The 22,705-nt window shown below is 51.8% G+C and overlaps 1 protein-coding gene across 2 annotated transcripts in view; it reads right to left on the bottom strand.

The window, feature by feature from the left end:
• CDH23 (cadherin related 23) overlaps nucleotides 1-22,705 on the bottom strand; it is a gene marked incomplete at its 5' end in the record, with an annotated part of 329,115 nt that overhangs the window by 258,139 nt on the left and 48,271 nt on the right. For both annotated transcript variants that reach the window (XM_080938106.1, XM_080938107.1), the window contains 3 exons: nucleotides 11,832-11,924; nucleotides 12,060-12,107; nucleotides 12,765-12,907. In XM_080938106.1, the coding sequence (XP_080794232.1) occupies nucleotides 11,832-11,924; nucleotides 12,060-12,107; nucleotides 12,765-12,907 (284 nt within the window). The remainder of the gene's footprint in view (nucleotides 1-11,831; nucleotides 11,925-12,059; nucleotides 12,108-12,764; nucleotides 12,908-22,705) is intronic.

The raw sequence follows: 22,705 nt of genomic DNA, 5'->3' as shown, positions 1-22,705 counted from the left end.
TCAAGGCACCCCCAGAGGTCTCCTAAGCTGGAGAAAGGGAGTCGGGGTCCTTCTGGGCAGACATTTCTCATTTTATACCTATTGGGCTCACCAACAACAAACACTCCAGGGTCAAGTTTTACACTTTTTCTGGGGACTCCTAATATAGTGCTCCTCCCCATCATGGGGAGTGGCCTCCCTGGAGAGGCTCGGTTGTCTGTCTGCAGGAGCTCGGACAATACTGACAGACTGACAGAGGCCCCAGATAGAGTGATTCAGCACTGGGAAGGCTGAGGTGGGCAGATTTTGAGTCTGAGGCCAGGCTGGGATAAAGAAGACCCTACCTAAAACAAAGCGATGGGTACACGCACTGAGGCAACAGGGCACCCTAGAAACTGACATCAAGGTCACCTGAGGGGAGGGGAGGGGTTGGGAGAACTTCGAGGCCCTGGCCAGGCCTGTTTCCCGAATGCTTGCACGTGGTAAGCACTCTAGAGGTGAATGAAGCTGTCACGTCTCCATGCGGCTGCTTCAGTAACACATCGACACAGAGCATGCCCATGTGACCTGTACCACCGGTATGAACCTCGAGCTCCAAGTCTTCCCGTCACTGATCCCTACTACAAAAGGGCCCTGTTTCTGTTGCTATAACCAAACAGCCGTGAGTGGGAACAGCATAGAGTTAAAAAGGTTGTTTGGGCTCAGAGTTCTGGCTGGAGGAGCATGCGTATCTGATTGTGCGTGAACGTCTCCTCTACTGTCCTCTTCCTAAGAAGCCACAGGGACTCAATCCTGGTTCCACCCTGATGACTCACAGAAGCTTACTACCTCCCCAGCCCCCTTCTAAATGCCGGAGGCACTGAGGGTCCCCTCTGACTCATAGGAGAGATTACACTGCTAGTGTCAACTTTGGGGACACAACCCTTTGTGGGGTACAGAGCCAGGAGGAGCAGCCCTATATGATAGGCTAATGGCAAGAGCACCGGAAAAGCAGTGTGGCTACTAGTGAGGTCTTCAACGCTTTCTGGTCAGGAGGTGCCTCACTGACCTGCTGAGGGAGCCCGCCTGAGTTTATGACAGGCCAGCCTGCCTGCTGGCATGAACCTTTGCCACACAATAGAAAGTCTGAGCCAAAGTCAAAAGAGAGTACAGTCAGGCCAGAACCTGGGATTGGGGCAGTGTGAAAGCACCCCGAGATCAGGGCAAGAGAAGGGTCTGGAGGTGGGTACTCTCGATATTGCTGAAGGCAAGATCTGGCTGAGGTTGGCCTCTCTGGTGCTCCATTCTAGGGAGGGAACGTAGGTTTGGACAAAAGATTGACAGAGGACATGCTGCCTACCTGGAGATGTATGTGGACAGGGCACACATGAACAGAGGCTGTGCATTGGGGAAAAGACCACACAGGAAGGACAGGCACAGGCATGTTCTCCAATGTCACCCCAGCTTACAGGCTTAGGGTAACAAGGCTCTGTGAGACGTGGTGGTATCATAAAGTTCAGACAGCATCTGGGCTGTGCTCAGAACTAGAGAGAAGTGGTAGCTACAAGGGGTCTCTGTACCATCTCCCTCTCTTTGGGCCAAGCCTCTGAGAGGGGACCAGCCTGAGTCTGTGCCCTCTCCAACGAGGATGTGACCTGGCCCAGAGCTCTCCTCAATCCCTGTCCTGGGGAGGAGGGGTTAAGCAATGGATGCTGGAGGAAGCAGGGAATGTTCTATTGTACCTAGTGATTATGCCAGGGGCGATATCTCCCTGCGGCATTATCTCATCTGGAGAGAGGAGCAGGCTTTTTAATAGATGGACAGGCAGCTTCCACTTAAGGTTATTATAAAGAGAAAAAGCCCAGTTCCTCCCACTTCTAGCAAGCACCACAAAGTTACAAAGTAATTAGAGGCTGCTGGGGAATCAGAGAAATTATACTAATTCCGTCTGCAGAAAGCTTGCCAGAGTGCTGTCCCCTCCTGGTAGGAAACAAGGAGGGTCAGGCAACTGGCAAAATCATCAAAACAGCCCATTGTGTTGAGGGACTCAGTGTCACTGGGGGCTGTGGGCCTGTCCCCAAGCTGTTTTGACAATACTTGTTAGGATAAGTGGAAGCCAAGGGCTGAGATGAAGTCCCCGCACCCCAGAGGACAGGCAGAACGTGGCTCACACATTCTGGACGTTCATATTCTGCACCTGTACCCTGCACCTCCAAACAGCTCCAGGCCCCAACTCTGACATCTAGGGGCATCACCACCCTGCCCTGTCTGGGGACACAGAACATACCTCTGGCCTAGGGTGGGCCTCAGGATACAGGTCCTCTATGCTGATCTCCGAGACTCTTCTTTGACTAGCTTGTGTATCTGTGGCCATGTGAACGTGTGCCATGTATGTGTACCAAAGAAGCCAGAAAAGGATGTCAGATGCTCTGAAACTGGTATTATTGGCATCTGTGAGCTGCCAAACCTTAAGTGTTTTAAAAATGTGTTATTATTTAATGGGGGTGTGCACAGGGGCAGCCAGACAGCAACTTTTAGAAGTCGGTTCTCTCCTTTACACCTTCATAAGGATTCTCAGTGTAGACCTCAGGTCTCAGGCTAGATTTTGCTCTGCAAGCACCTTTCCTCAATGAGCCATCTCGCCAGCCCCTCTCTTCTACTATTCTCATGTGTGCACACATGCTTTGTGTATGTGAAGGTACATGTGGGAGCCTGAGGCTGATGTTGGAATCTTCCTCCGTCCCTCTTCTACCTCATTCACTGAGGGAGTCTCTTGAACCCAGAGCTCACCAACTGTGTCCTCTCCTCAGTCAGTTTGCTCGGGGACCCCTATCTCTGCCTCCTGAGGCTGGAATCACATGGTCACCATGTCTTCCCCGCATTTACGTGGGCTCTAAGTATTCAAACTCTAGTCTTCAAGCCATCACAGCCAGTCCCACCCATGTCTTCCACTGCAGAGTTTCTACATTTTCCATCTGGGCCTCTACTGGGCTCTTGGCTCCTGGCCACTGGTCCCTGCTATCCACAGACTGGTGAAAGGCAATGGAGCCCACCAGAAGAGCTCTCTCCATTCCCAGGACACCTCCTGAGTTCTCTTGGGCCATTCACAGAGTTACAGTCAAAGGCCACCCTTGTGCCTCCACAACTCCATGCACACCAACTTTATAGATAAAGACATTGATGCTCAGAGTGGCTACTGGGCCGCCCAGCTTGGCATAAGAATTTGCATGTATGATTCCATCACAAGGCACTCCAGCAGGGATCCAGGATCTGTGTAACAGCCAGCTGTGGGTTCTCTGGACACAAAAATGCCTAAGCTGCTCCTTGTTGTGGCCTCCTGGGACCCGGTATTTTTAAAGTCAGTCCTACCCAGGTCTTCCACTGTAGGAGAAGGCTAGCCAAGAGGGCCCATGTGAGCGTGGAGGAGACCATTAAAGAGACCGGAAGTCACATGAGACAACAGCTGGACTCCAGGCTATGGGCATTAGGATGCAGCCACCCTTTCTTTCTGTATCAAGAGTCATCATAGAACGGTTGAGAGGCAATAAAAGGCGCCATAGCACATATCCGAGCATCCCTACGGCCCTCGACGTGGTTCTACAAAGTCCCTGCTTTGTGTTCTGAGTCTCAGAATGAGACCTGTGGTCACTGACAGAAACGTCGATGAGCCTGAAGACTCCCAGCTAGAACTGACAAAGAAACGATGCCACTGAAGACGTCATCGTCTTGAAAGCCAAATAGTCATTTTAATGACATCTGGTTCTTCATCTTGTGGTATTCTCTTTCCTTGTGTGGCAGGCACAGGAAGGGTACCTAGGAGCCTGCTCATATCTCATATACATGAGCAAGAAGTTGTTACATTGGGTCTTGGGGGTCAGGGTCCTCTACGTCCCTTCCCTGGACAGAGGAGAGATCAAGGAGCCTGTCTGAATGAATGTCTGGGTCAAACTCCCTGGGGCCAACTGTTGTTCTTCCTGATAGCTAGGAAGGAGGAAGTGGCTAAAGATGGGATGGAGGCAAGCCTGTGGGGGAGACATTCACCTGCTTCTTACCTACACTGCTACCTAACAGCTGGAATAGCATCAGCCTCCAGGTACCTACTAGCCCATTAGCCCCAGGGCATTGCAAGGCCTAGGACTATCCAGCCGCAGCAGGACACCAATGGGACTGGGCCTTATTGCATAGAGCTGGCACTGGGCTCTGGGTGAGCATGCCACTAGACCCCATTGACCTATGTATAAAATATGAAGACAGCTTGACCTTTGTGGGGCAAACAAAGACATAAAGCATAGTGCTCCTGGCCCCTTTTCCTATTCTGGCTTAATCAGGATCTCATCCCTAGAACCTGCAACCAATCACAAGCAGGTGCCAGAAAGGCACACAAAACACACAAGGATGTTGTGAGTGGGTGGTGCTGGAGTCCTTGTAGGTGCAGGACACTACTGGAGATGGCGGGGCAGACTGCACACGTGCCCAGAAGGACATGGTTATAGATAGTCGTGCTGCACAAGTGACTTGACTCGGGGGCCTGGAGAAAGTCAGCAGGTACATTCGTCTTAGCCTCCATTTCTTTCAACTATAAGTGTAAAACTCGAGTCTGCTCTTGCTCAGAGTCATCTGATGAATGAGAGTGGAGGAGGGGGTCCCAGAGAATGACGAACCTCTCTCTCTGTGTGTGTGTGTGTGTGTGTGTGTGTGTGTGCGCGCGCGCGCACATGTACAGAGGTCTGGGGACAAGCTTGGGTGTCAATCCTTGCCTTCTACCTTGAGATGGGGTCTCTTTGCTCCTAGCTGCCACATATACCAGGCTAGCTGGTAATTCTCCTGCCTGTTCCTCCCATCTCGCCGTAGGATACTAGATTGCAGGTGTAGTCTACTGTCCCCAGCTTTACATAGGCACCAGGGACTCAAACTCAGTCCTCAGGACTGGCTCGTTGAGCCTCTGTCTCCCAAGATAGGAATGGGGGTATTTAAATGCACTCTCCTCCCTCTCTCTCTCTCTCCCCCTCCTCCCCTCCCTCCTCCCTCTCCTCTTCCTCCTGCCCCTCATCCTTGGGACAGGTGGTATCTGGATACACAAGGGGCATCTCTGATGCCAGCCCAATGCTATCTCAGCTGCTACCAGCTGTGACATGCACCTCTGTTGACAGAGAGGGAGTCCTAGGATCTGTCACTGTGCTGATAGAGGGAGGAGACCAAAGACATGAGTGAGAGGGTGAGTGAAAGCCCTGGGGTATAGAGAGACATTGCAGGCTGCCATCTTGGGGAGCTGGCTGCCCCACTGTGGCGGGCAGAGTCCCAGGCCTAGATGATTTATAGCCCTCTCTCTCCCAGATCAATAGGGCACTGGTTACAGAGGCAGAGGGGGCCGCAGGCGCCGTAGCCCCGACATATAAATTAACACAGTCTGTCAAGGGGTTGACTTCCATGGCATGGGGGAGACGACACTATCGCGAGTAAAACTGACACCTTGGAGGGGGTGGCAGCCCATGCCAGGGGGAGTCCCACCCCCACCTCTCCTGCAACCTGAGGATACAGTTCATAAATCATTCACTGCTACTCGCATACTGAAGGCATGGAGGTCAGCCAGGGTACTAAGACGTTGGCCTCCTTGGGTCCTCACGTGTTCTGGGCTCACATAGTCAACAACTCACGACTCCTTACACACTTCTGCATGGAGATTCTGAGGTCCAGGGACTGGCAGGCACCAAAGGCTACCAGCTTTGAACACAACTACTTTGATATTACAGGGGAAACGAGGAGTGGGCTATGAATAGGTCCCCTATCCCAGGTCAATGCCTGCTGCTCCTCACATCTATATGAACACCATAAAGGGACGTCCACATTGGGAAGACACTCTGGATGACAAAGCCCCTGGTACAAACTCTCCTGCCATCTTCAGGAGAGGTGACACGGCTCTGCCCATCGTGAGGTCCAGTTGTGGTGAGCCACTTGCTGGACACCATGCACATGCCAGGGCCCGGGTTGGTGTTCATCAGACCTGGGTGGCCAAGCCTCATCCTTTCTCTATCCATGAGACGGTTTATAGATGGTAACAGTCACAGCTTAGCCGCTTGCCAGACATGTTCATCCTGGTGAAGTCTGAGTACTTTGCACACACACGGTCAGGTCCTTAGGTTGCTCTGAGGGTGTGTGTAAAGAATAGGGTGTAAATGTTTCTACTCCATAGGTGGAAGAGAAGCAGCTGGCCCCAAGTAACAAAGACCAAGTCTGGCTCTTCCTCCTCCGGCTCTTCTCTAGCAAAGGCAGTGCTGAGCCTTTCTGTTCTCAGCCCCACTTCTGGGTATCATGTTTCCAAGATGCTGGTCTGAGTGAGAATGGCCCCTAGAGGCTCATGTATTTGAGTGCTTGGTTCCCAGTTGGTGGAACTGTTGAAAAGGATTAGGAGGTGTGGCCTTGCTGGAGGAGGTGTGGCCTTGTTGGGGAGGCGTGGCCTTGTTGGGGAGGTGTGGCCTTGTTGGAAGAGGCGTGTCACTGGGCGTAGGCTTCGAAAGCTCAGACCATTCCCAGTTAGCTCTCGCTGCCTCCTCTTTGTGGGCCCAGATTTAAGCTCTCAGCTCCTGCTCCAGCACCGCATCTGCTGCCTGCTTGCTGCCTTGCTCCCTGCTGTGATGACCAAGGACTCACTTTCCTGCTTTATTTACTTCTTTATTGCTGCGTTAGGATAACACAGCTAAGACAACTTAGAGAAGAAAGCATTTAATGGAGGCTTATAGTTGCATAGGGTGAGTCCATGCCTTAGTCAGGGGGTCTCATCACAGTAATAAATGAAAGAAATCAACTAAGACGGATTTCATTGGCTGATGGCCACCTCGCTGTCCCATCCATGTACAAGATCTATCCTTACTAAGTGGCAGGAGAGGTACCCAGTAGGACCCTAGGCCAGCTCTCTGGAGGACCTTCCTTATACTCTCAGGCCACTTCACAACCAGTCACCTGAAGCCACAGCTGACAAAGATCTCTCTGGGATCCCTGAGCAGAGACCAGGGAGCCCACTTTCAGCCTGGCTTTGTCTCTGTTTGTTTAGGGACCTAAACTTGTCCTCGGCTACCATTTTGCCTCAATAGGGCCTCCAGTCTGAGTTAGAATTCATCTCCTTTGGGAAATTCCAGTGTATAAAAAGATAACAAAAGATTCCAGAAAATACATGATATTAGTTACTTACTCTAACGAACTCCTATGCATCCTACTAGAACCTAGCACATGCCCCCACATGCTTCCACTAGGCTGCACACACAAAGCTATCATGACATTTAATAAGTCGAGGCACATTTTGACACCACTCACTGGGTTGTCTCTTTATAAGATGGCCCTCCATTTTCTAAAAGGTGAAGATCTCAGGTCACTCAGCACCATTTAGGCTAAGAACCTCTACCTACCTACATTCCTTAGCATGGGCCCAAGAATTTTACTGATGATAAAAGTTCATCATTTTTCTTCTAGAGAAGATGACAGAGGTCCGAGCTGGGCCTGGTAGTGCAGGCCTGTAATCCCAGTTATTCTGGAGCCTGAGGCAGGAGGATCATATGATCAAGGCTGGCCTGGATCACTTGGGGAGAAACTGTTTCAAAAAAAAAATATATATATATGAAATGGGGCTGACTGTGTGGTTCAATGTTAACGCACTTGCCTAACGTGCAAAGTCCTTTTAACCAGACGGACAGATGGATGGACAGACAGACAGACAGAAGAGACATGGGAGTGCAGGAAGGAATGAGAAACATATGAATGCAGAGAGTAAGTCACTCACTGAAGCAGCGTAAGTGGAGAAAAGTTGGGGAGCCCACTCTTCTCCCCTGCATGTCCACGTCATCTAAGAATCCTGGGTCCTGCTCAGTAGCTTTCAAAAATATTTGTTGTATTCATGGGGGGGAAAAGGCACATTGGAGATGAGGCTGCGCAGACCCCACCTGGGCTTTGACGGCTCAACTGAGTTGGACTTTAATGAGTTAGAAAGTTATATGAGAAGAGAAAGACAGACTGGGGCACTGAACCAGCCCTCTCGTTGGGAGGAGGAGTCACCCTAGTGAGGTGGAAGGTATGTTGAGCCAGATGAATAAAAGCCGGAGCTGCCCAGCTTGGGAGGCTCTACTAGTTGTAACATCAAGGACACAGTGTCCCCGAGACTCCAGGGGACTCTCGATTGCTTGTCCCAGAAGCCACCAGCCCTTCAAGACTTCTAACCTCACACCTACCCTCCTGCTCAAATACCCCAGCATCAGGGTCACCTCCCTCAGCACCCTGAAGGACCGAGAACTGGACTCCAGAGAGCAGCAGGCTGGGCAGCGCTGAAGGTCAGCAAGGCAGGCCGGGCCCCTTACCGAGGTAGTGGAGCAGTACCGCTGGGCACAGACACAGGCAAACACGTTTGAGCAAATTGGCAGGCCATAAAAGTCTATTACAGCAAATCAAACAGCAGTCAGCGTGACAGCCATTAGGCTGAAATGAATACACGGGGGCTTAATGAGGTCTGTCGAGGCTGGCTTGGTGAATTAAGTTGCCAATTCTAGCCGGATTTCCCTTTTCTTTACAGACTTGAAAGCATCTGAGCTCCCTCGTTAGAGCTTCAACAACTGAATTGCAGGGCCTTTCGCCCTGATAAAATGGATAATTACACGGAGAGCCGCTTAGCAAGGGGAGGAGAGTAGGCAGGAAGGAAGACAGCACAAACAACCGCAAACACACACCTGTCTGCTTTCTCCTGCTGGAGAGGCTGGACCCTTAGAGGTACCAGGCACAGGGCTGGGTGGGCTGGGAGATTGAACCTTGGCTTAAGTACCCCCCACCCACTATTCCTGACCTCAGGGACTGAGGTCCCCATGGGTGTCATGAATGGATAAAGGTTTTTTCCTCGGCAGCTTTCAGAAACCCCCGCGGTCGCTCTGTGAAGTTCTCTAACCCTAGCTGGGCTCATTGTACCAGCTTGTGGATTTATAGCCTCCCTGGCATGGTGGCACAGGCCTATGGTGTATTTGAGTCCAGCTTAGGTGACTTCACAAGACCCTGTCCAAAAGAAAAATTGAAAAGGATGGACAGAGCTCAGCAGTGGGCCACTGGCTTGTCTAAGCAGGACTAGCTGCAAGACCCACATACAAAATCAGATCCCTAGGCCGGCTCTCCTTGGTCTACTGAGGCTGAATCACAGGGGCTAGGATGACACCTCTGAGCATCTCCAAGACATTCTGCTGGGGCACTGGAGGACCCCCGGTTCACCCCATTTCTAATATGCCATGTGAGATGTCTGGAGATGCATGGTCCTCCTGCTTCTTCTTGTATGTGTGCCTCTGTGCACGGGGAGCTCACTGGCAAGGCAGGGGGGTGACTGTGTCAGCACCACCGCCATGCTAGTCTCACCACACAGACCAGTTATCATCAGGGCCCAGTTGGGGACATTGAGGTTAAGAAGGTAAAGGGTTTGGTACAGTGTCTTAAATGCTCGTAGAGGGGTTGAGTGGATGGATGGATACAGTCTAGGAATTTCCCCCCTATCCCAGAAGCACAAGGAAATCCTGGGAAGTAAAGAGCATGCCCTGCTAGGCTCTACCCCCCTTAGATTCTTGATAGGGCAGGTCCTGGTCGATCCTTGGTTGAGCAGCTGCATCTACCCCCCCCCCCACACACACACACCACAAGGCAGCAGAAAGGCTATGGCAGATATAGTCTTACCTAGGCAGTTTGCATGACAGGACCAGAGGCTAGGTCCCTGATCGCCGCTACTGTCCTTCTTCCTACTGCTTCCTCCTACTGCTATAGGGTCTACTGGAAGCCACCTCCTCCAGGAAGCCTTGGGAACTCCCAGTCACTCTGGCAACTACCAGGCACTCATTCCCAGCGGGATCTGTGGTACGCCTGCCCTTCCCTCCACCCCATCAGATCTAGTTTCCCCCTGTTCGCACCCCAGGACCTCTGCCATTGACTCTGCCTCTCAGGAAGACCGTGGTATGTCCAGGACATACACACGTTTTTAGTCACCATTCCAGGCCAGGGGCCAACAGGTCCTGTGTTGGTTCCCCAGCTGGGGCTTGAGCCAAAGTAGCTCAGTTCCAGCTCAGGTGACCACATCAGGCCCAGGCTGGGCCATGCCAAGATGGCTAGACCTTCATCTGGCTGATACCATCTAGCTGGGCACACTGGGCAGCATCAAATGTCAGGACACAGAGTGACCGAATAAATTGTATAGGCCTTCCTCAGCAGGTATCCGTGTCATGCCTTCATTCTTAGGAGAGACCAGGAAGACTAGGTCCAGAGGGGTTAAAGACAAGGTGTGGGCAGGGGTCTGTCCTGGGCCATTTGCCTTGAGCTCTGACAGCCTCTGCTTCTGTAGTCTCCAAGGCCTCCTGAGAATGTGAGCCTTGCTAACTGAATGTACAAAGGTAGCCAAGAGACTCGGAGGACCCCGGGGTGGGGGTTCCAGCAGGGGTGCTATTCTGTAGGTCGCATCTCTGCAGGAGGAGAGAGGAAAGAACTGGCCTCCAGCCCAAGGGCTGGGAGAAAGGGACAGGACTGCTTGTCCTCCCACCCCTGCTGTTGCCTGCCATTCCCTCTCCAGGGAGGACAGGGGACAGCCGGGCCTGCCAGGATGGCAGCTGAGCAATGGGCACAAGGCTCATTAACTCCGAGCCATGCCCTTGGCTTCCGAGTCCAGGCTCGAAATGCAGACTGGCACGCAGAGCTCCTTAATTGAATTAGGGGCACTTCCAAGTGAGTTGGAGCCAGGAGCCAAGCTGCTGTCCCCAGGCATGGCAGGGTACCACGGCCCTCCATGCTGATGAATGTGGGCTCTCTCCCCCACCTCTTTCTCCTGCCATCCTGTCCCAGGTGAGGAAGGGGTGCAGGCACCACTGAGCAGTCCTCCCATCCTCCAACTGCACACGTGTGAGACCCTTGGCTCACCACTGTGCGATGACAGCCAAGACCTCTGGGATGTGAGACCAGACCCCTTCCTTCATCCTTCAGGGAAGCTTTGCTGCCCTAGGAGTTAGGGTCAGTGTTAAAGCTGGAACAGGTGTGACCTTGGGCAAGTCCCTCTCCCACTTAAGCCTGGGGAATTCTTGCCTTTTCTTGTTCCCTATACAGTGATAGATAACAAAAGTGTCTAGTGCCAGCCTCCCTTCCTGGATATCTTCATCCGTTTCACCCCAGCCTCTACTGCTACTGCCCCAGCATCAGCCCTAGGGGCAGAATCAAGGGACACCGGTTAGAGAAGCTCAAGATCTCCTCACAGCTAACTGCCCACTCTTAAGACTGCCACCAGCCACGGTGGCGAGAGACGACAAGCGAAGAGAGCCCCGGTGCCATCAGGCGCCAGCTTATTAACGAACCGTTCGTAATACAATAATTTGTACTTCTCGATTACCAGCGATGGCTTGATTTTACACGCACGCACTCATGCAAACATATTCAGAGTACACAGAGCAGAAGCTTGGGAGACATCAGGCCAGACCACACAGCTAGGAACCTACAAGCTCCCCGGTCCTACAGATTCTGGCCAAGGCAAGCAGTGCAGGGAAGACCTGTGCATATGCCCTAAGACTCACAGCAGGCTGCAGATAGCAGAAAGGGCATAACACTTGCCTCTCCCAGTTCCCGTTCATTATTAACTCTGCCACGGAGGGGGTAGGCCTTCTCTCAGGGCCTGAGGCTCTATCCGCTGGCTCACAGGCATTCTTTCAATCACAGGATAGATGGCTCTCAATGGCCCCAAATAGAATTCGAGCTCGAGTCTGAGCCGAAGACTGTTGCATCTTCTTGTACTCAGAGATTGCCGTACACACCACCCAGCCTGACTAGAGAACAGCCGTGGTCCCGGGGACCATCACCTCCCACCCACACATGACCTAGAAAGCGCTTACCTCGGGGATGCGCACGCTGTAGGGCTGATTGTGGAACGTGGGAGCGTTGTCGTTCACATCCCCAACTTGGATGTTCACCTTCCGTGTGATCACCTGGGGAGAAGACGTACAGGGCTCTCAACACTGTCTCACTCCCCCTCTGGCCTCAGGTCCCACCCACGCAGCCCAGAGACCCAGGAAGTCCGTGAACAGCCGTTCTAGGGCAACAGGGCTTCAAGGGACACTCACCCCTTGGTGGTCACTGACGGAGAACTCCACTGTGAACTCAGACTTAGTCTAAATGAAGAGGGAGGGAGAGAGGGAGAGAACAGAATTAGAGAGGCCCTGGGTCCCAGTCCTGGGTGTGACTACACAACCTCTAGCACTGTCAGGAACCTCACGTGGACCTGGTGTCCAAAGGTGTCCCTAAAACGCTAGCATTACCCCTTCAGCACTTGGGAAAACAAGGGTAGAATCTGAATCCATCCTGAAGACAGCGAGTGAACAAAGTCAAGAATCGCCGGTGCCACTCTTGCCTGTGCTTCCACGTGTCTGTGGGATTCGGGGCAAACCACTGAACACTTCGGCTGCCGTGTCCTGAGACGTGGGAGAGAACTAGGACTGGGGATATGTTTGAACCCTTGCCTTCGTTTGCAAAAGACTACCACGCTTGTTGTTCTAGAAGAACCTGCAGGTAGAGTTAGGCTACTCCACCCCACTCAAGAGATGAGCCTGTGGTCACTTCTCTCTTGCTTACCCAATGCTACTCCCGTCTGACCCACTCCAGCCCCAGGTCTAACACAACCCTGGAAAGAGAGCTACCACTGAGACGAGTGCAGAGGTATGATGGGCCTTGGAAGAGGGTTCCTCCCAAAAGATGGTGAATCAACCCCTTCCACTGTCTGCCCCTGCCCCACCAGAAAAGGGCTGAGATTCAGGAGTCGCATGCCTTACCTCTCTGTCCAGTGGCTGCCGGAGCCACACCACGCCCGTGTCAGGCTCCACGGCAAAGAAGCGGGAGGCCTCTTCCCCAGACACGCCAAACACCAACGGGTCATTGTCCATGTCTCGGGCCAGCAACTGGGTCACAGAAGAACCTGGGGTGGTTGAACAGGAGAGGAAAACACAGGGGGGGTCATGCTCATTTCTTCCCATCTTGCTCAAAGGATGGGGTATCCTTCAGGGCACAGCCACCTCAGAATCTTCCAGGTCTTCCAGTGGACAAGGATCATCCCCAAACCTAAGCATTATTGGGCTCAACTGGCCTCCATCTCTGTCCTGGACCACCTGTTAGCCAACCAAAGCTAACTCTGGAACTTAGATGACTGGGCCATCTTGGCGCCCACAAGAATAGCTGAAGATGAGACTGCTAAGGAAGCTAGCAGAGTTTATGGAGCTGGAAAGAGGATCCCACTGGGATAAAGGCACATGGCCATAGGGCTGGGTACCAGCTCAGGCCTCTGGATGTCCTAACTATAGGTGCCACGCCCTTCCTTGCTTTCTAGTGCCTACTTCTGTTGAGTTGGGTTTCCATCTCCTGCGAAGAGAAACGCCTTGTCTAATCCATATTATTTTGCAAAATATTCCAGCCTTCATCTGCGCACCAAGGCTAAGAAGATGTATCATTCCGAGACCCGTCCTGACAGGGTCTGTTTCCTGTTCTCAAGAAGAGGTTCAAGAGGTAGAGGTCAAACAGGATGTAGTGCTCTGGACACAGGCCATCCCACGCATCAGGATGGTGGCACACAGCCTGGCTTAGACGGCTTGGCACAGACTATCTTGTTGTGGGGCTCCCTGGTTCCCTAGTGGTTTTCCAAGAGGATGAGCCTACTGCCCCATCTGCCTAGGATGAAGGGTACTGTAGTGTAAGTGTCAAGTCCTCAAAGATCCAGGCTGGCTTTAAGGTGTGCAGTGTGGAGGTCTCTAAAGGGAGGATGGAGCAGCAGCATCAGGGATCCTTGGCTTGGGCCACGCCTTTTCCTTTAAGGGCTTGGCTGAACCTGAGAAATGGGACAGACGCCATCTCTTCCCCCCCAAAACTGACTTTCATATCTAACCAACAGTCCCAAAAAACAATGTGAAGGAAGGAGGGGCTGCAAGGCTGTGCCTCGGAGCTTCTGCCAGGAGGCTGATCGTGGGACAGCTCTAAGCTGACAGTGACAGCCAACTCTAGTGAGCTCTGAGAAGAAGCAGGCGAGAAGCTCCTTGCTCCATTGTGTCTGCCTCAGGGTTGTTAAGGCACTAGCAACTGAGGTCATAATTTCCTGAATCCTCGTGGTTAGCAGATGGCAGAGCTAGACTCCATAGTCAACTTGAGCTCCAATTCTTCCATGGTAAGAATTTCACAGATCTCCTCCTAGTGGGCTTCAATCAGGACCCCCAAATGGGAAGCTTTTGTTTGTTTGTTTGTTTTGCCCATTCACTTGAGTTTGCTCATTCAACAACTCTATCTTGCAGTCCTTATTCTACCCATTTTATAGATGAGGATATAGAGGTTTGGGGAGGGAACATAGCCTCTCCCATGTCGATGAGCAGAGGCAGACGGCATTTGAGGGGATGGAGGCAATGAGAGAGGCATTGTAAGAGCGTGGGGAAAGGCCAGAATAGCTTGGAGCCCAATGTCTGCATCTTATATAGAGAGAAGTCAAACACAGGAAGCAACTACCCAGTTGGACAGCGGAGGCACGGGACCCCATCTTTGCTCTGGATGCCTATATGCCAAGCTCACGTCACGGTATAAAGATCTTCAGCCTGCAGCCCTCAGACAGCAGGCCTCACCCGCCAGCCCTGTCCTGACCCAGGCAGAGGGGGCTCAGCGAGAATGAGCTCTGGTTGGCCAAGAGGATTGTGGGAAGGCCACCTCAGCACTGCAGCCAAGGTCTTGAGACTGAACCTGATATCCCAAATGGCTTTCCCAGGCCTGACACTCAGGTCCTCCCAGGGAGGGGGACGCTGGGCGGGCTAGGGATGGGGCCATCAGCTGCTGTCACCCACCCTGTAATTTCCTGGACTTTTATCCATTTTCTCCTCAATTATGTGCTGTTCAAAATGGTCTTTTGTGGCTTCCTCCCAGGCTCTGTCCAGATCACGCCTTCTTGGTGTCCCAGGTAATTGCTAGTGGCCTTTCTAAGCGTACTAATTAAAGGTGCTGATTTAATATTATATTTAAGACAAGACACCCCACGGCTTTCCAGCTGGGCACCTCCTCCCCCGCCCCGTGCTCTTGGCTGCTCTGCAGAAGTGGCCAGAGCTTGCTTCTCTGGAAGCAAGCAAGGCACCCCGCTGGTCAAACCATCCCCACAGAAATCTGGTCTGACCGTGGGACTTGGCTCTAGCCCAGGCCCCCAGGATCATCTTTTACAGGATTATTATCCTGGCTGTGAGACCCCAGGGTACACAGGTTCTACACAGCCGTTCGTCCCCACCTGAACGCGACAGGATCTTGGATACAGAATACTTGCTGCGGTTTAAAGAAAAAAAATTTGGTGGGCTAGAGATACAGATCAGTTGATAGAGCACTTGCCTGTCTAGCATGCACGAGGCTTGGGGTTTAATTACCCAGTGCACCACAAACTGAGTGTGGTAGTGTGTGCCTGTAACCCCAGCACCTGGGAGGTGGAGAAAGGAAGATTGGGAGTTCAATCCTTGGTTACATAATAAACCTGAAGTCAGTCTGGGCTACAGGAAACCCTGTCTCTCATAAACACACACATATACATGCACACACGTGGGCATGCACATGAGAGCAAAATAACCACCTCACAAAATTAAGCACCTTCCCTATTCAAAGGGGTCAAACCTGGTACCCTCCCATGCATTCATGGTGAGCAACCATCTTTCATTGCCCCCAAGGGAAACTGTACTGGTTACAAAGTCACTTCTCAGTCCCGATGTGTGCACTATGATCTCTGGGACCTGCCTGCTCTGGATGCTCATATCAACAGAACCACAACAGCCCATGGCCCTGTGTTTGGCTTTCAGTTAGCATCACCGGTCCATGGGGTACCTGTGTTAGCGCTCTGCTCCTTTTGATGGCTGACTAATCTCCTCTTGTACACATCTAACACATCCTGTTGATGCGCTCCTCCGTCAACAGAACTTGGGGTTGTCTCAGACCCTGGGCCATGAATGCTGAGGATAGGCAGGCACATCCATGTATAAGACAGCATTTGAAATCTCATTTCAATCTCTCTCTCATATGCTTAGGAGTAGATGTGCCGGGCTATAGATCCACTCTGCCTGTTCCATTTACTTTTCCCACCGGCAGTGGACAAGGCTGGAGTTCTTGTTTGTGGTAAGGCATCCAGGGATTCCTATGTCCTGGGGCTTCTGATGAAGGCATGAAAGGGGCCAGGGAGATGTCCACAGCAGCTGAAGTCGGTACTGTGTCTCCCCTGGTGCCATGCAAACCAGCCTAGCCTCCAATACTCAGATTCCATGGTTCTTTGCCAACGTCAGCCCATGCCACGCACAGGCTAGTATAGTAGGGCCAGGGAACTGATGGCCCTGGTGTTGTGACTCAGTAACTGGCTGTGGACGGTGACAGAGATACATGCTGTGTTTTCAGTGTGCCCTCAAAAGCTTGTGTGTTAGAAGCTACCCCTAAATCATAATTGCTTATGGGGATAAATACATTTGGGGATGAGGCCTTCAGGAAGCAATCAGAAACCAGATGGGGTGAGGCCCTTGTAAAAGCACTAACAGCTTCACAAGAAGTTGATAGCCCTGAGCTAGCACTGTCTCTTACCACATGATCACCACCACGATAAGGAGTAAAGACCTTCACCATATATGGGCAGCAAGCTCCTCAACTTCCAGCCTCCAGAACTACAAGCTATGAAAACTTTCCTTCTTTATAAGTTAGCCAGTCTGTAGTCTGCTACAGCGGCAGGAATTCCGTCCCCCCGCCTCAGCCCCCGCCTCATATCCTCACACCTTTCCTAGGGTTCCTGGAATCTCCCCCTAGTCAACCACCTGGCTATGGTGTTGTGGACATCTCCCAGACCCCGTTCACGCCCCGGCCCCTGTCGATCACTGGGTGCCCTACCACAAACAAGAACTCCAGCCTCAACCAACTCATCACAAGATCTGTTTCTGAGAAAATCTCAAAAGGCTGCATCTGAGCTGTGATGGGTGGTGCTTGCTACAACCGCACCCTGCTGGGGCGCTAAGGACACAAACTCCTGGACGGTGTTCCCACCCCGCTCTTCAGGAGACTGATGTGCAGTCATGTATAGAAGTCCCAGAGTGGTTTATTGCAGACCCATATTCAAATATTTAACAATGGGCAGAGCGTAGGAATCTACCAATCCTAGCAGCCGCTGGCTATAAACAACCAAGCTCTGAGTGCTTGCCGGTAAGTCAGCCTGGTTTATGGCTCCCGCTTTAGATGCAGAGAGGGACCGCTCCAAGTCTGGCATGATTTAATGGCTCAGACTCAGGCCTCTTGGCTCAATCAGTACAGCCAGAGGCATTTCTGCATTTGGCCTCCCACCCTTGCTGGGAGGGTCATCCTACTGAGCCAGCCAGCTCCGCTCTGTGCTGATCCAAGCTGGGGCCCTGTCTAACCTCGGGGCAGAAGGACATTTAAGACCAAGGTACTTGGTCCATGGCAAACCCACATCCATGCCTGTTTCCATAATGGTCAAGAGGTGAAACAGCCCAAGGAGCCATGGATGGATGGATAAGCAAAACACAGCCTAGGCAACCAATGGATCACTGAGTTCTGGGAAGGAAGGGGATGCTGACGCTTGCTTGCTGCAGTGTGGACGGACCTTGAGATACTGCACTAAGTGAAATAAGCCAGCCACACAATGACAACTGCATAATGCACAATCCTTCTTCTCCCAAGTACCTCGTGAAATAGAATGCCGGTGTCCAGAGGCTGGGAAGGATAGGGAAGGATAGGGAAGGATAGGGAAGGATAGGGAAGGATAGGGAAGGATAGGGAAGGATAGGGAAGGGGTCTCTAGCTCTCACATGTTTTGTAGGCACAGTGTCCTGAGCTTCAAGCCAAGGCATGCATGTTCTGGAGACAGCACAGTCTATGGAACCAGTCTCACATTGAGTAAGGGGATAAATTCCAAGATGCGCACACTCTAAATTCTCCCCTTTTTTATTGTCACGGGTGTGTTTATACATATCTGCATGTGTGAGGATGCTACCCACCGAAGCAGGGTTTCCCGATCAAACCCTGAGCTCTCAGATATACGACTGGTCTCACTTTACCAGGGATCCAGTCTCTGTCTTCTGAGGCTAGGATTGCAAGAAGACCATGCCTTCCTAACATGTATTTCCTGGGATCAAACTCAGGTTCCTGTGCTTATGCAGCAAGTGCTTGAACCACTGAACCATCTCCCCGGTTCACAAGTTTTTAAAGTCAAATAAATAAATCGGACCACCCCAGGGCTCTAATAATCTTCTCCAATATGGCAGATCCCCATAGTCTGTGTTCTCTGGCCCCATTGTCTTTGGCTGTTCTTGACTGGGCCAAGTTCTTAGCTGTGCTGGGAGAGTGAACTGCTGTCCAAAGTCACCCCATGCACAAGCCCAAAGTTCACCTTCCAGCAACAGTTAACCTCCTCAGGGCCTTCCTCAAATACTTGGTCAGTCAGTATACCTACCCCATAAGACATCTAGTCTATCTGTCCTCACAGTTCCTCATCTCTGAAGCCACCTGTGTATGCTCACCTGCCTTGTTGGTCACCAGTCTGGAGCACATTCCTGTCAGCTCCAGGGGGAGCAGCAGCCTGCCTATTCCATTCTCTTAGCCTGATGAACAGCTGGATTCCAAAGGCACTCAATAAGAATCTCAAGTCCTGCCGAGCCCAGAAAGGATGAGAAGAGAAAGAGTCCTCAGGTGGACCTTGGAGCCGTGGTGAGAAGAGAACGTGGCCAGTTAGATCTTAATTACTGCACTAATGGGCAGGAGAGTGCCAGGCTAATCACACCTAATAAAGCCTAAATTGGTAGCACTTGACTTGGAATGCTGGAACTGGAGTCCACACAGCTGGAAGGCTAGTCTCCCACCCACAGGCTGTCCAGTCTCTTCTGTCAACCGGGTGTCCTGCTCTGAGACAGCCTGTCCCATCTTAAGAGGTAGAGATTCCCTGAGCAGGCAGCTAAGGTCTCTGGGAAACACAGAGCTGGGGACATGTCCTCTAAGCTAGCCTTGGCCCTTCGGCAGCCAGTCACATCTGCCTCCCAGGCAAGGGGCGGACAATCACAGCTTCCTGAGTCCCTGCTGGGTCCGCGCTGCCTGCCCCGATCACTGTTATTACTGTTATTGTTCTTATCAACACGGAAGAGAAAGGGCTATGCAACTCTGCTGGCTTGGTGACTGGGCGGGGCAGAAATCCGAGTCAGTGGCAAGCTGTAGACCTTTGAGGTTTTTAGCTGAGAAGGCTCAAAGCAAATTCCCCAAATTGGGGCAGGGGCTGTGGAATGAACAAGAGCACTGAGTGAGCATGCTCTGCCTTGAAGGAACAGTGTCTGAAACCCTGTGATTGGTCCCCAAGCATCCAAACTTATCGCGTCCAATGCTCTTGCCAAATCAGGCACGACCTTCTTTCCAATTCCCCCTAGCCAGTCACATTTCCGTTCCACTGTGGGTCAGAATACCAAGCTGCTACCAGCCTTCTGGCGCACACTGTGGCATGCACAAATCCTGCTACATGCCACTGAGATCCTACACTACCTCTACATGTACCTCCAAACTGTCCCCCAAGATCCTCTGCCTCCATCAACTACTGTGTTTCTGAAGGTCGGAGAGCTAGCTGGACCCAGCCCTTTCCCATGCAGACATTAGTAATCTACCATTGTCTACTGCAGTCACTGAAGAACTGTTCACAAGGTTGGGCTCCATGTAGTCACTATCACCAACCTTAAAAGACATGAAAGCCAATCTCTTGCTATTTGTGACGGAAAGTGACTTTACGTCAACTGTTACCCATTGCCTCTCCCAATCCCAGGATATAGCTGTCTACCCCTACCAGGCTCAGGGTGGTTAGAAAGGACAGAGCCGGGCTAGGAGTACAGAGGTGACCCTCAGAAACAGAGAACAATTATGGTGGAAGAGGAAACCACAGACTCCTGTGTCACCTCACAAAGGGAAGAGCAAGCTTGGACGTTTATCTGAATCAGCTGAGGCCATGCAGTCACAAGTCCAGGGCCATGGGTGCACATGTTTGCCATGTATATTGGTGACATTTGTGCCACCCTTGTGTCACTAGTGACCAACAGAACTTCTCTGTTCCCCACTCCCACCCTTACACACAAATAGGAACCCAGCCTGTTCCCTGCAAGACCCACATCTGCTACTTGCTCCTCTCCTGAGTCAGGACACCCCTCAGAGCCAGCCTTGCAGTTTGTGGACCCAATTTGGGATCAGACAGCATGTTAGGCACCTTCCTCTCTTTTGTTTTAGCTTTCCTCTCCTCTGCCCCCACAGTCAGACTCTCTCCCTCCCTCCTTTTCCCCCTCTCCTTCCCTCTTTCCCTCTCTCTCTCTGTCTCTCTCCCCCCCTCTTCCTCTCTGCTAACCTCTGAATTCTAAACTTGGGCTGACCTCTCAGCCCTTATTTTATTCTAAACTCTGCCTCTGCCCACCTGGGACTCTAGAAGGCCCTTGGCCGAGGCCACACCTCCCTCCTGCCACCTAAGGCCTCTCAGGTTCTTCTCAGTGGCATAACCTGCAGCCCTCAGCAGAAATCCTCACCTTGGAGAATAGACCAGTCATGAGTCTAGAGCCCTCACATCACCTCCACTCCCAAATGCAGCTTTCCTGAACCTGCCCACACCAGGGAAGGGTTGACTCGCTTGCTGCCTAAGGGGAGAAGACCTGCACACGCCAGGCACAGAGCACGACCAACGCCTCCACTTTGGAACTCTGTACTTACTTGTGCTGACTTTTTACTTATTTCTAGAGCTCTACATAGAAGGGTCACCGCGCCTGTTACGTGGGTAAGAAAACTAAGGCTCAGAGAGGCAAAGTGACCATCTTCAGGGCAGTGAGGACTTGGACTCAGGGACAAGAAGCCTAGTAGACAGTCAGGATGGTGGTGGCACATGTCTTGAATCCCAGCACTGGGGAGGCAGAGGCAGGTAGATCTCTGTGAGTTCAAAGCCAGCCTGGTCTACAAAGAGAGTTAGTTCCAGGACAGCCAGGGTTACACTGAGAGCCCTGTCTTGACAAACAAACAAACAAACAACAAACGACCCAGTAGATACTCTGTGGGCAGGGCTGTCTCCAGGGATTCTCTGCATTAAAACAGTCAGCAGGAGGTAGAATGCATCTGGATGCCTGGTTCCTACTCAGTCACCACTTGCTGTGTGACTTCCTGAAAAGGTGCTAACCCTCTCTGACCAGCTCCTCCATCACCAACACCAGGAGGGACCTGGAGTCACTGGCCAGATCACTGCAATCCTTGAGGAGAAGAGAAGCCATGCTTAGAGTTGAGATTCTCTGCCACAGCACTAGGGCGTCCAGGTCCAGAGGAGGAGGGTAAGGTGGGCTGCCTCAGAATGAAACCAGAAAGAGGCTTTGATTCAAACACCTGCCTCACATTCCGGTTCTTAAGGGGGTCAACAAACTCACAAAAAAATCAGGGCTGGGCAACAGAGAGATAAGCCTGCTACACACACACACACACACACACACACACACACACACACACACACACACACACACACACACACAGGAATTGATCCCCAGGCACCTTCCTCTCCCCCCATCCCAGCTTTCTGCTACACCACATTATGATCACAGCCAGTTGATGTATCTATCCTATTAAAGCACTGTTGGTCACACCCCACACAATGTGTGGGGTGCTTGACATTGGGATAGACCACATGGATGCCCCTCGCGATTTCAAAGATGCATCACCTGGCTGCCATACAGGGAACAGGGAGACTGAGCACTCCTTCTGTTTCTTGTTCAGAAACAGCAAGCAGGTAGAGTATGAGGTGACCATGAAGTAAGGAATTCTAGAATGTTCTGTCTGACCTTCTCAAGTCCTTGCAGCTCTGAGGCCCCTGGGGTGTGTGTGCAAGGAATTGGGGGGGGGGGTGCAGATGGAGTCCTTTCTTAAGGCCAGAGAGCCAAGCTGTAGTTACCAGATTTAATGACAGCGGTAAAAAGAGTGGGCTATTTTTTCCCATTCTCCAGAAACTTTTCAATTCATTGAACTGTTCAATTAACTTTACAAAAGGAAATGTGGAAAAATGCCGGCAAATTGAACTTGACATTATCATTAAAATAAACAGCACCAAGAGCTGTTAAAGGCTGGCAAAGATAGCCTAAACACAGTGGCAGATTCAAGCTGCTTCCTTCCTGTTCAGAAGCCCTGCTACCAGGAGCTCGGGACAGAGACCCCACTCACCGTCCCCAGTCGTGGGATCAAGGCTGCACCCATGCAACCCTCAGTGATCCCTTAAATGTGACCACCAGAGAGGGCATCCAGGGCTAAGTAGATCCTGGAGCCCCACCCTCCAACAACAGGACAAACCTGAGCCTATGATGAAAGCCAGCCCATGGCCAACAACTGATTCCAGACTCACAGTCTTATCAAAACCACCAGGAGTCACACTATGTCTGTGTGTGTCCCACAGCTCCAAGAGTAGATTCACATCTGGGGCAAGGACTGGGTGCTAGAGGGTCAGAGTCTCAGGAAGCGCCTCTACTGGGGAGCTATGATGGGGCCATGGCCGCTAACATGATTTTTATTTGGCCCACCGAGAGGTCAACCTCCTGAGAGATTCTACATTCTTAATGTTGTGGGTGGGTCCCCAGCCATAATGGGGCACCCAGGCCAATCTGTAGGCATGGCAAAATACATACTTATGTAAAGTGTATCTGTGCATGCATGCACGTGTGTGTGTGTGTGTGTGTGTGTGTGT

The sequence above is a fragment of the Micromys minutus genome, assembly GCF_963924665.1.
Source record: "Micromys minutus genome assembly, chromosome: 25".
In the NCBI taxonomy this organism is placed as follows: domain Eukaryota; kingdom Metazoa; phylum Chordata; class Mammalia; order Rodentia; family Muridae; genus Micromys; species Micromys minutus.
Note: the sequence above shows the minus strand (reverse complement) of the source record. Positions and strands in the feature narration are given on the sequence as shown.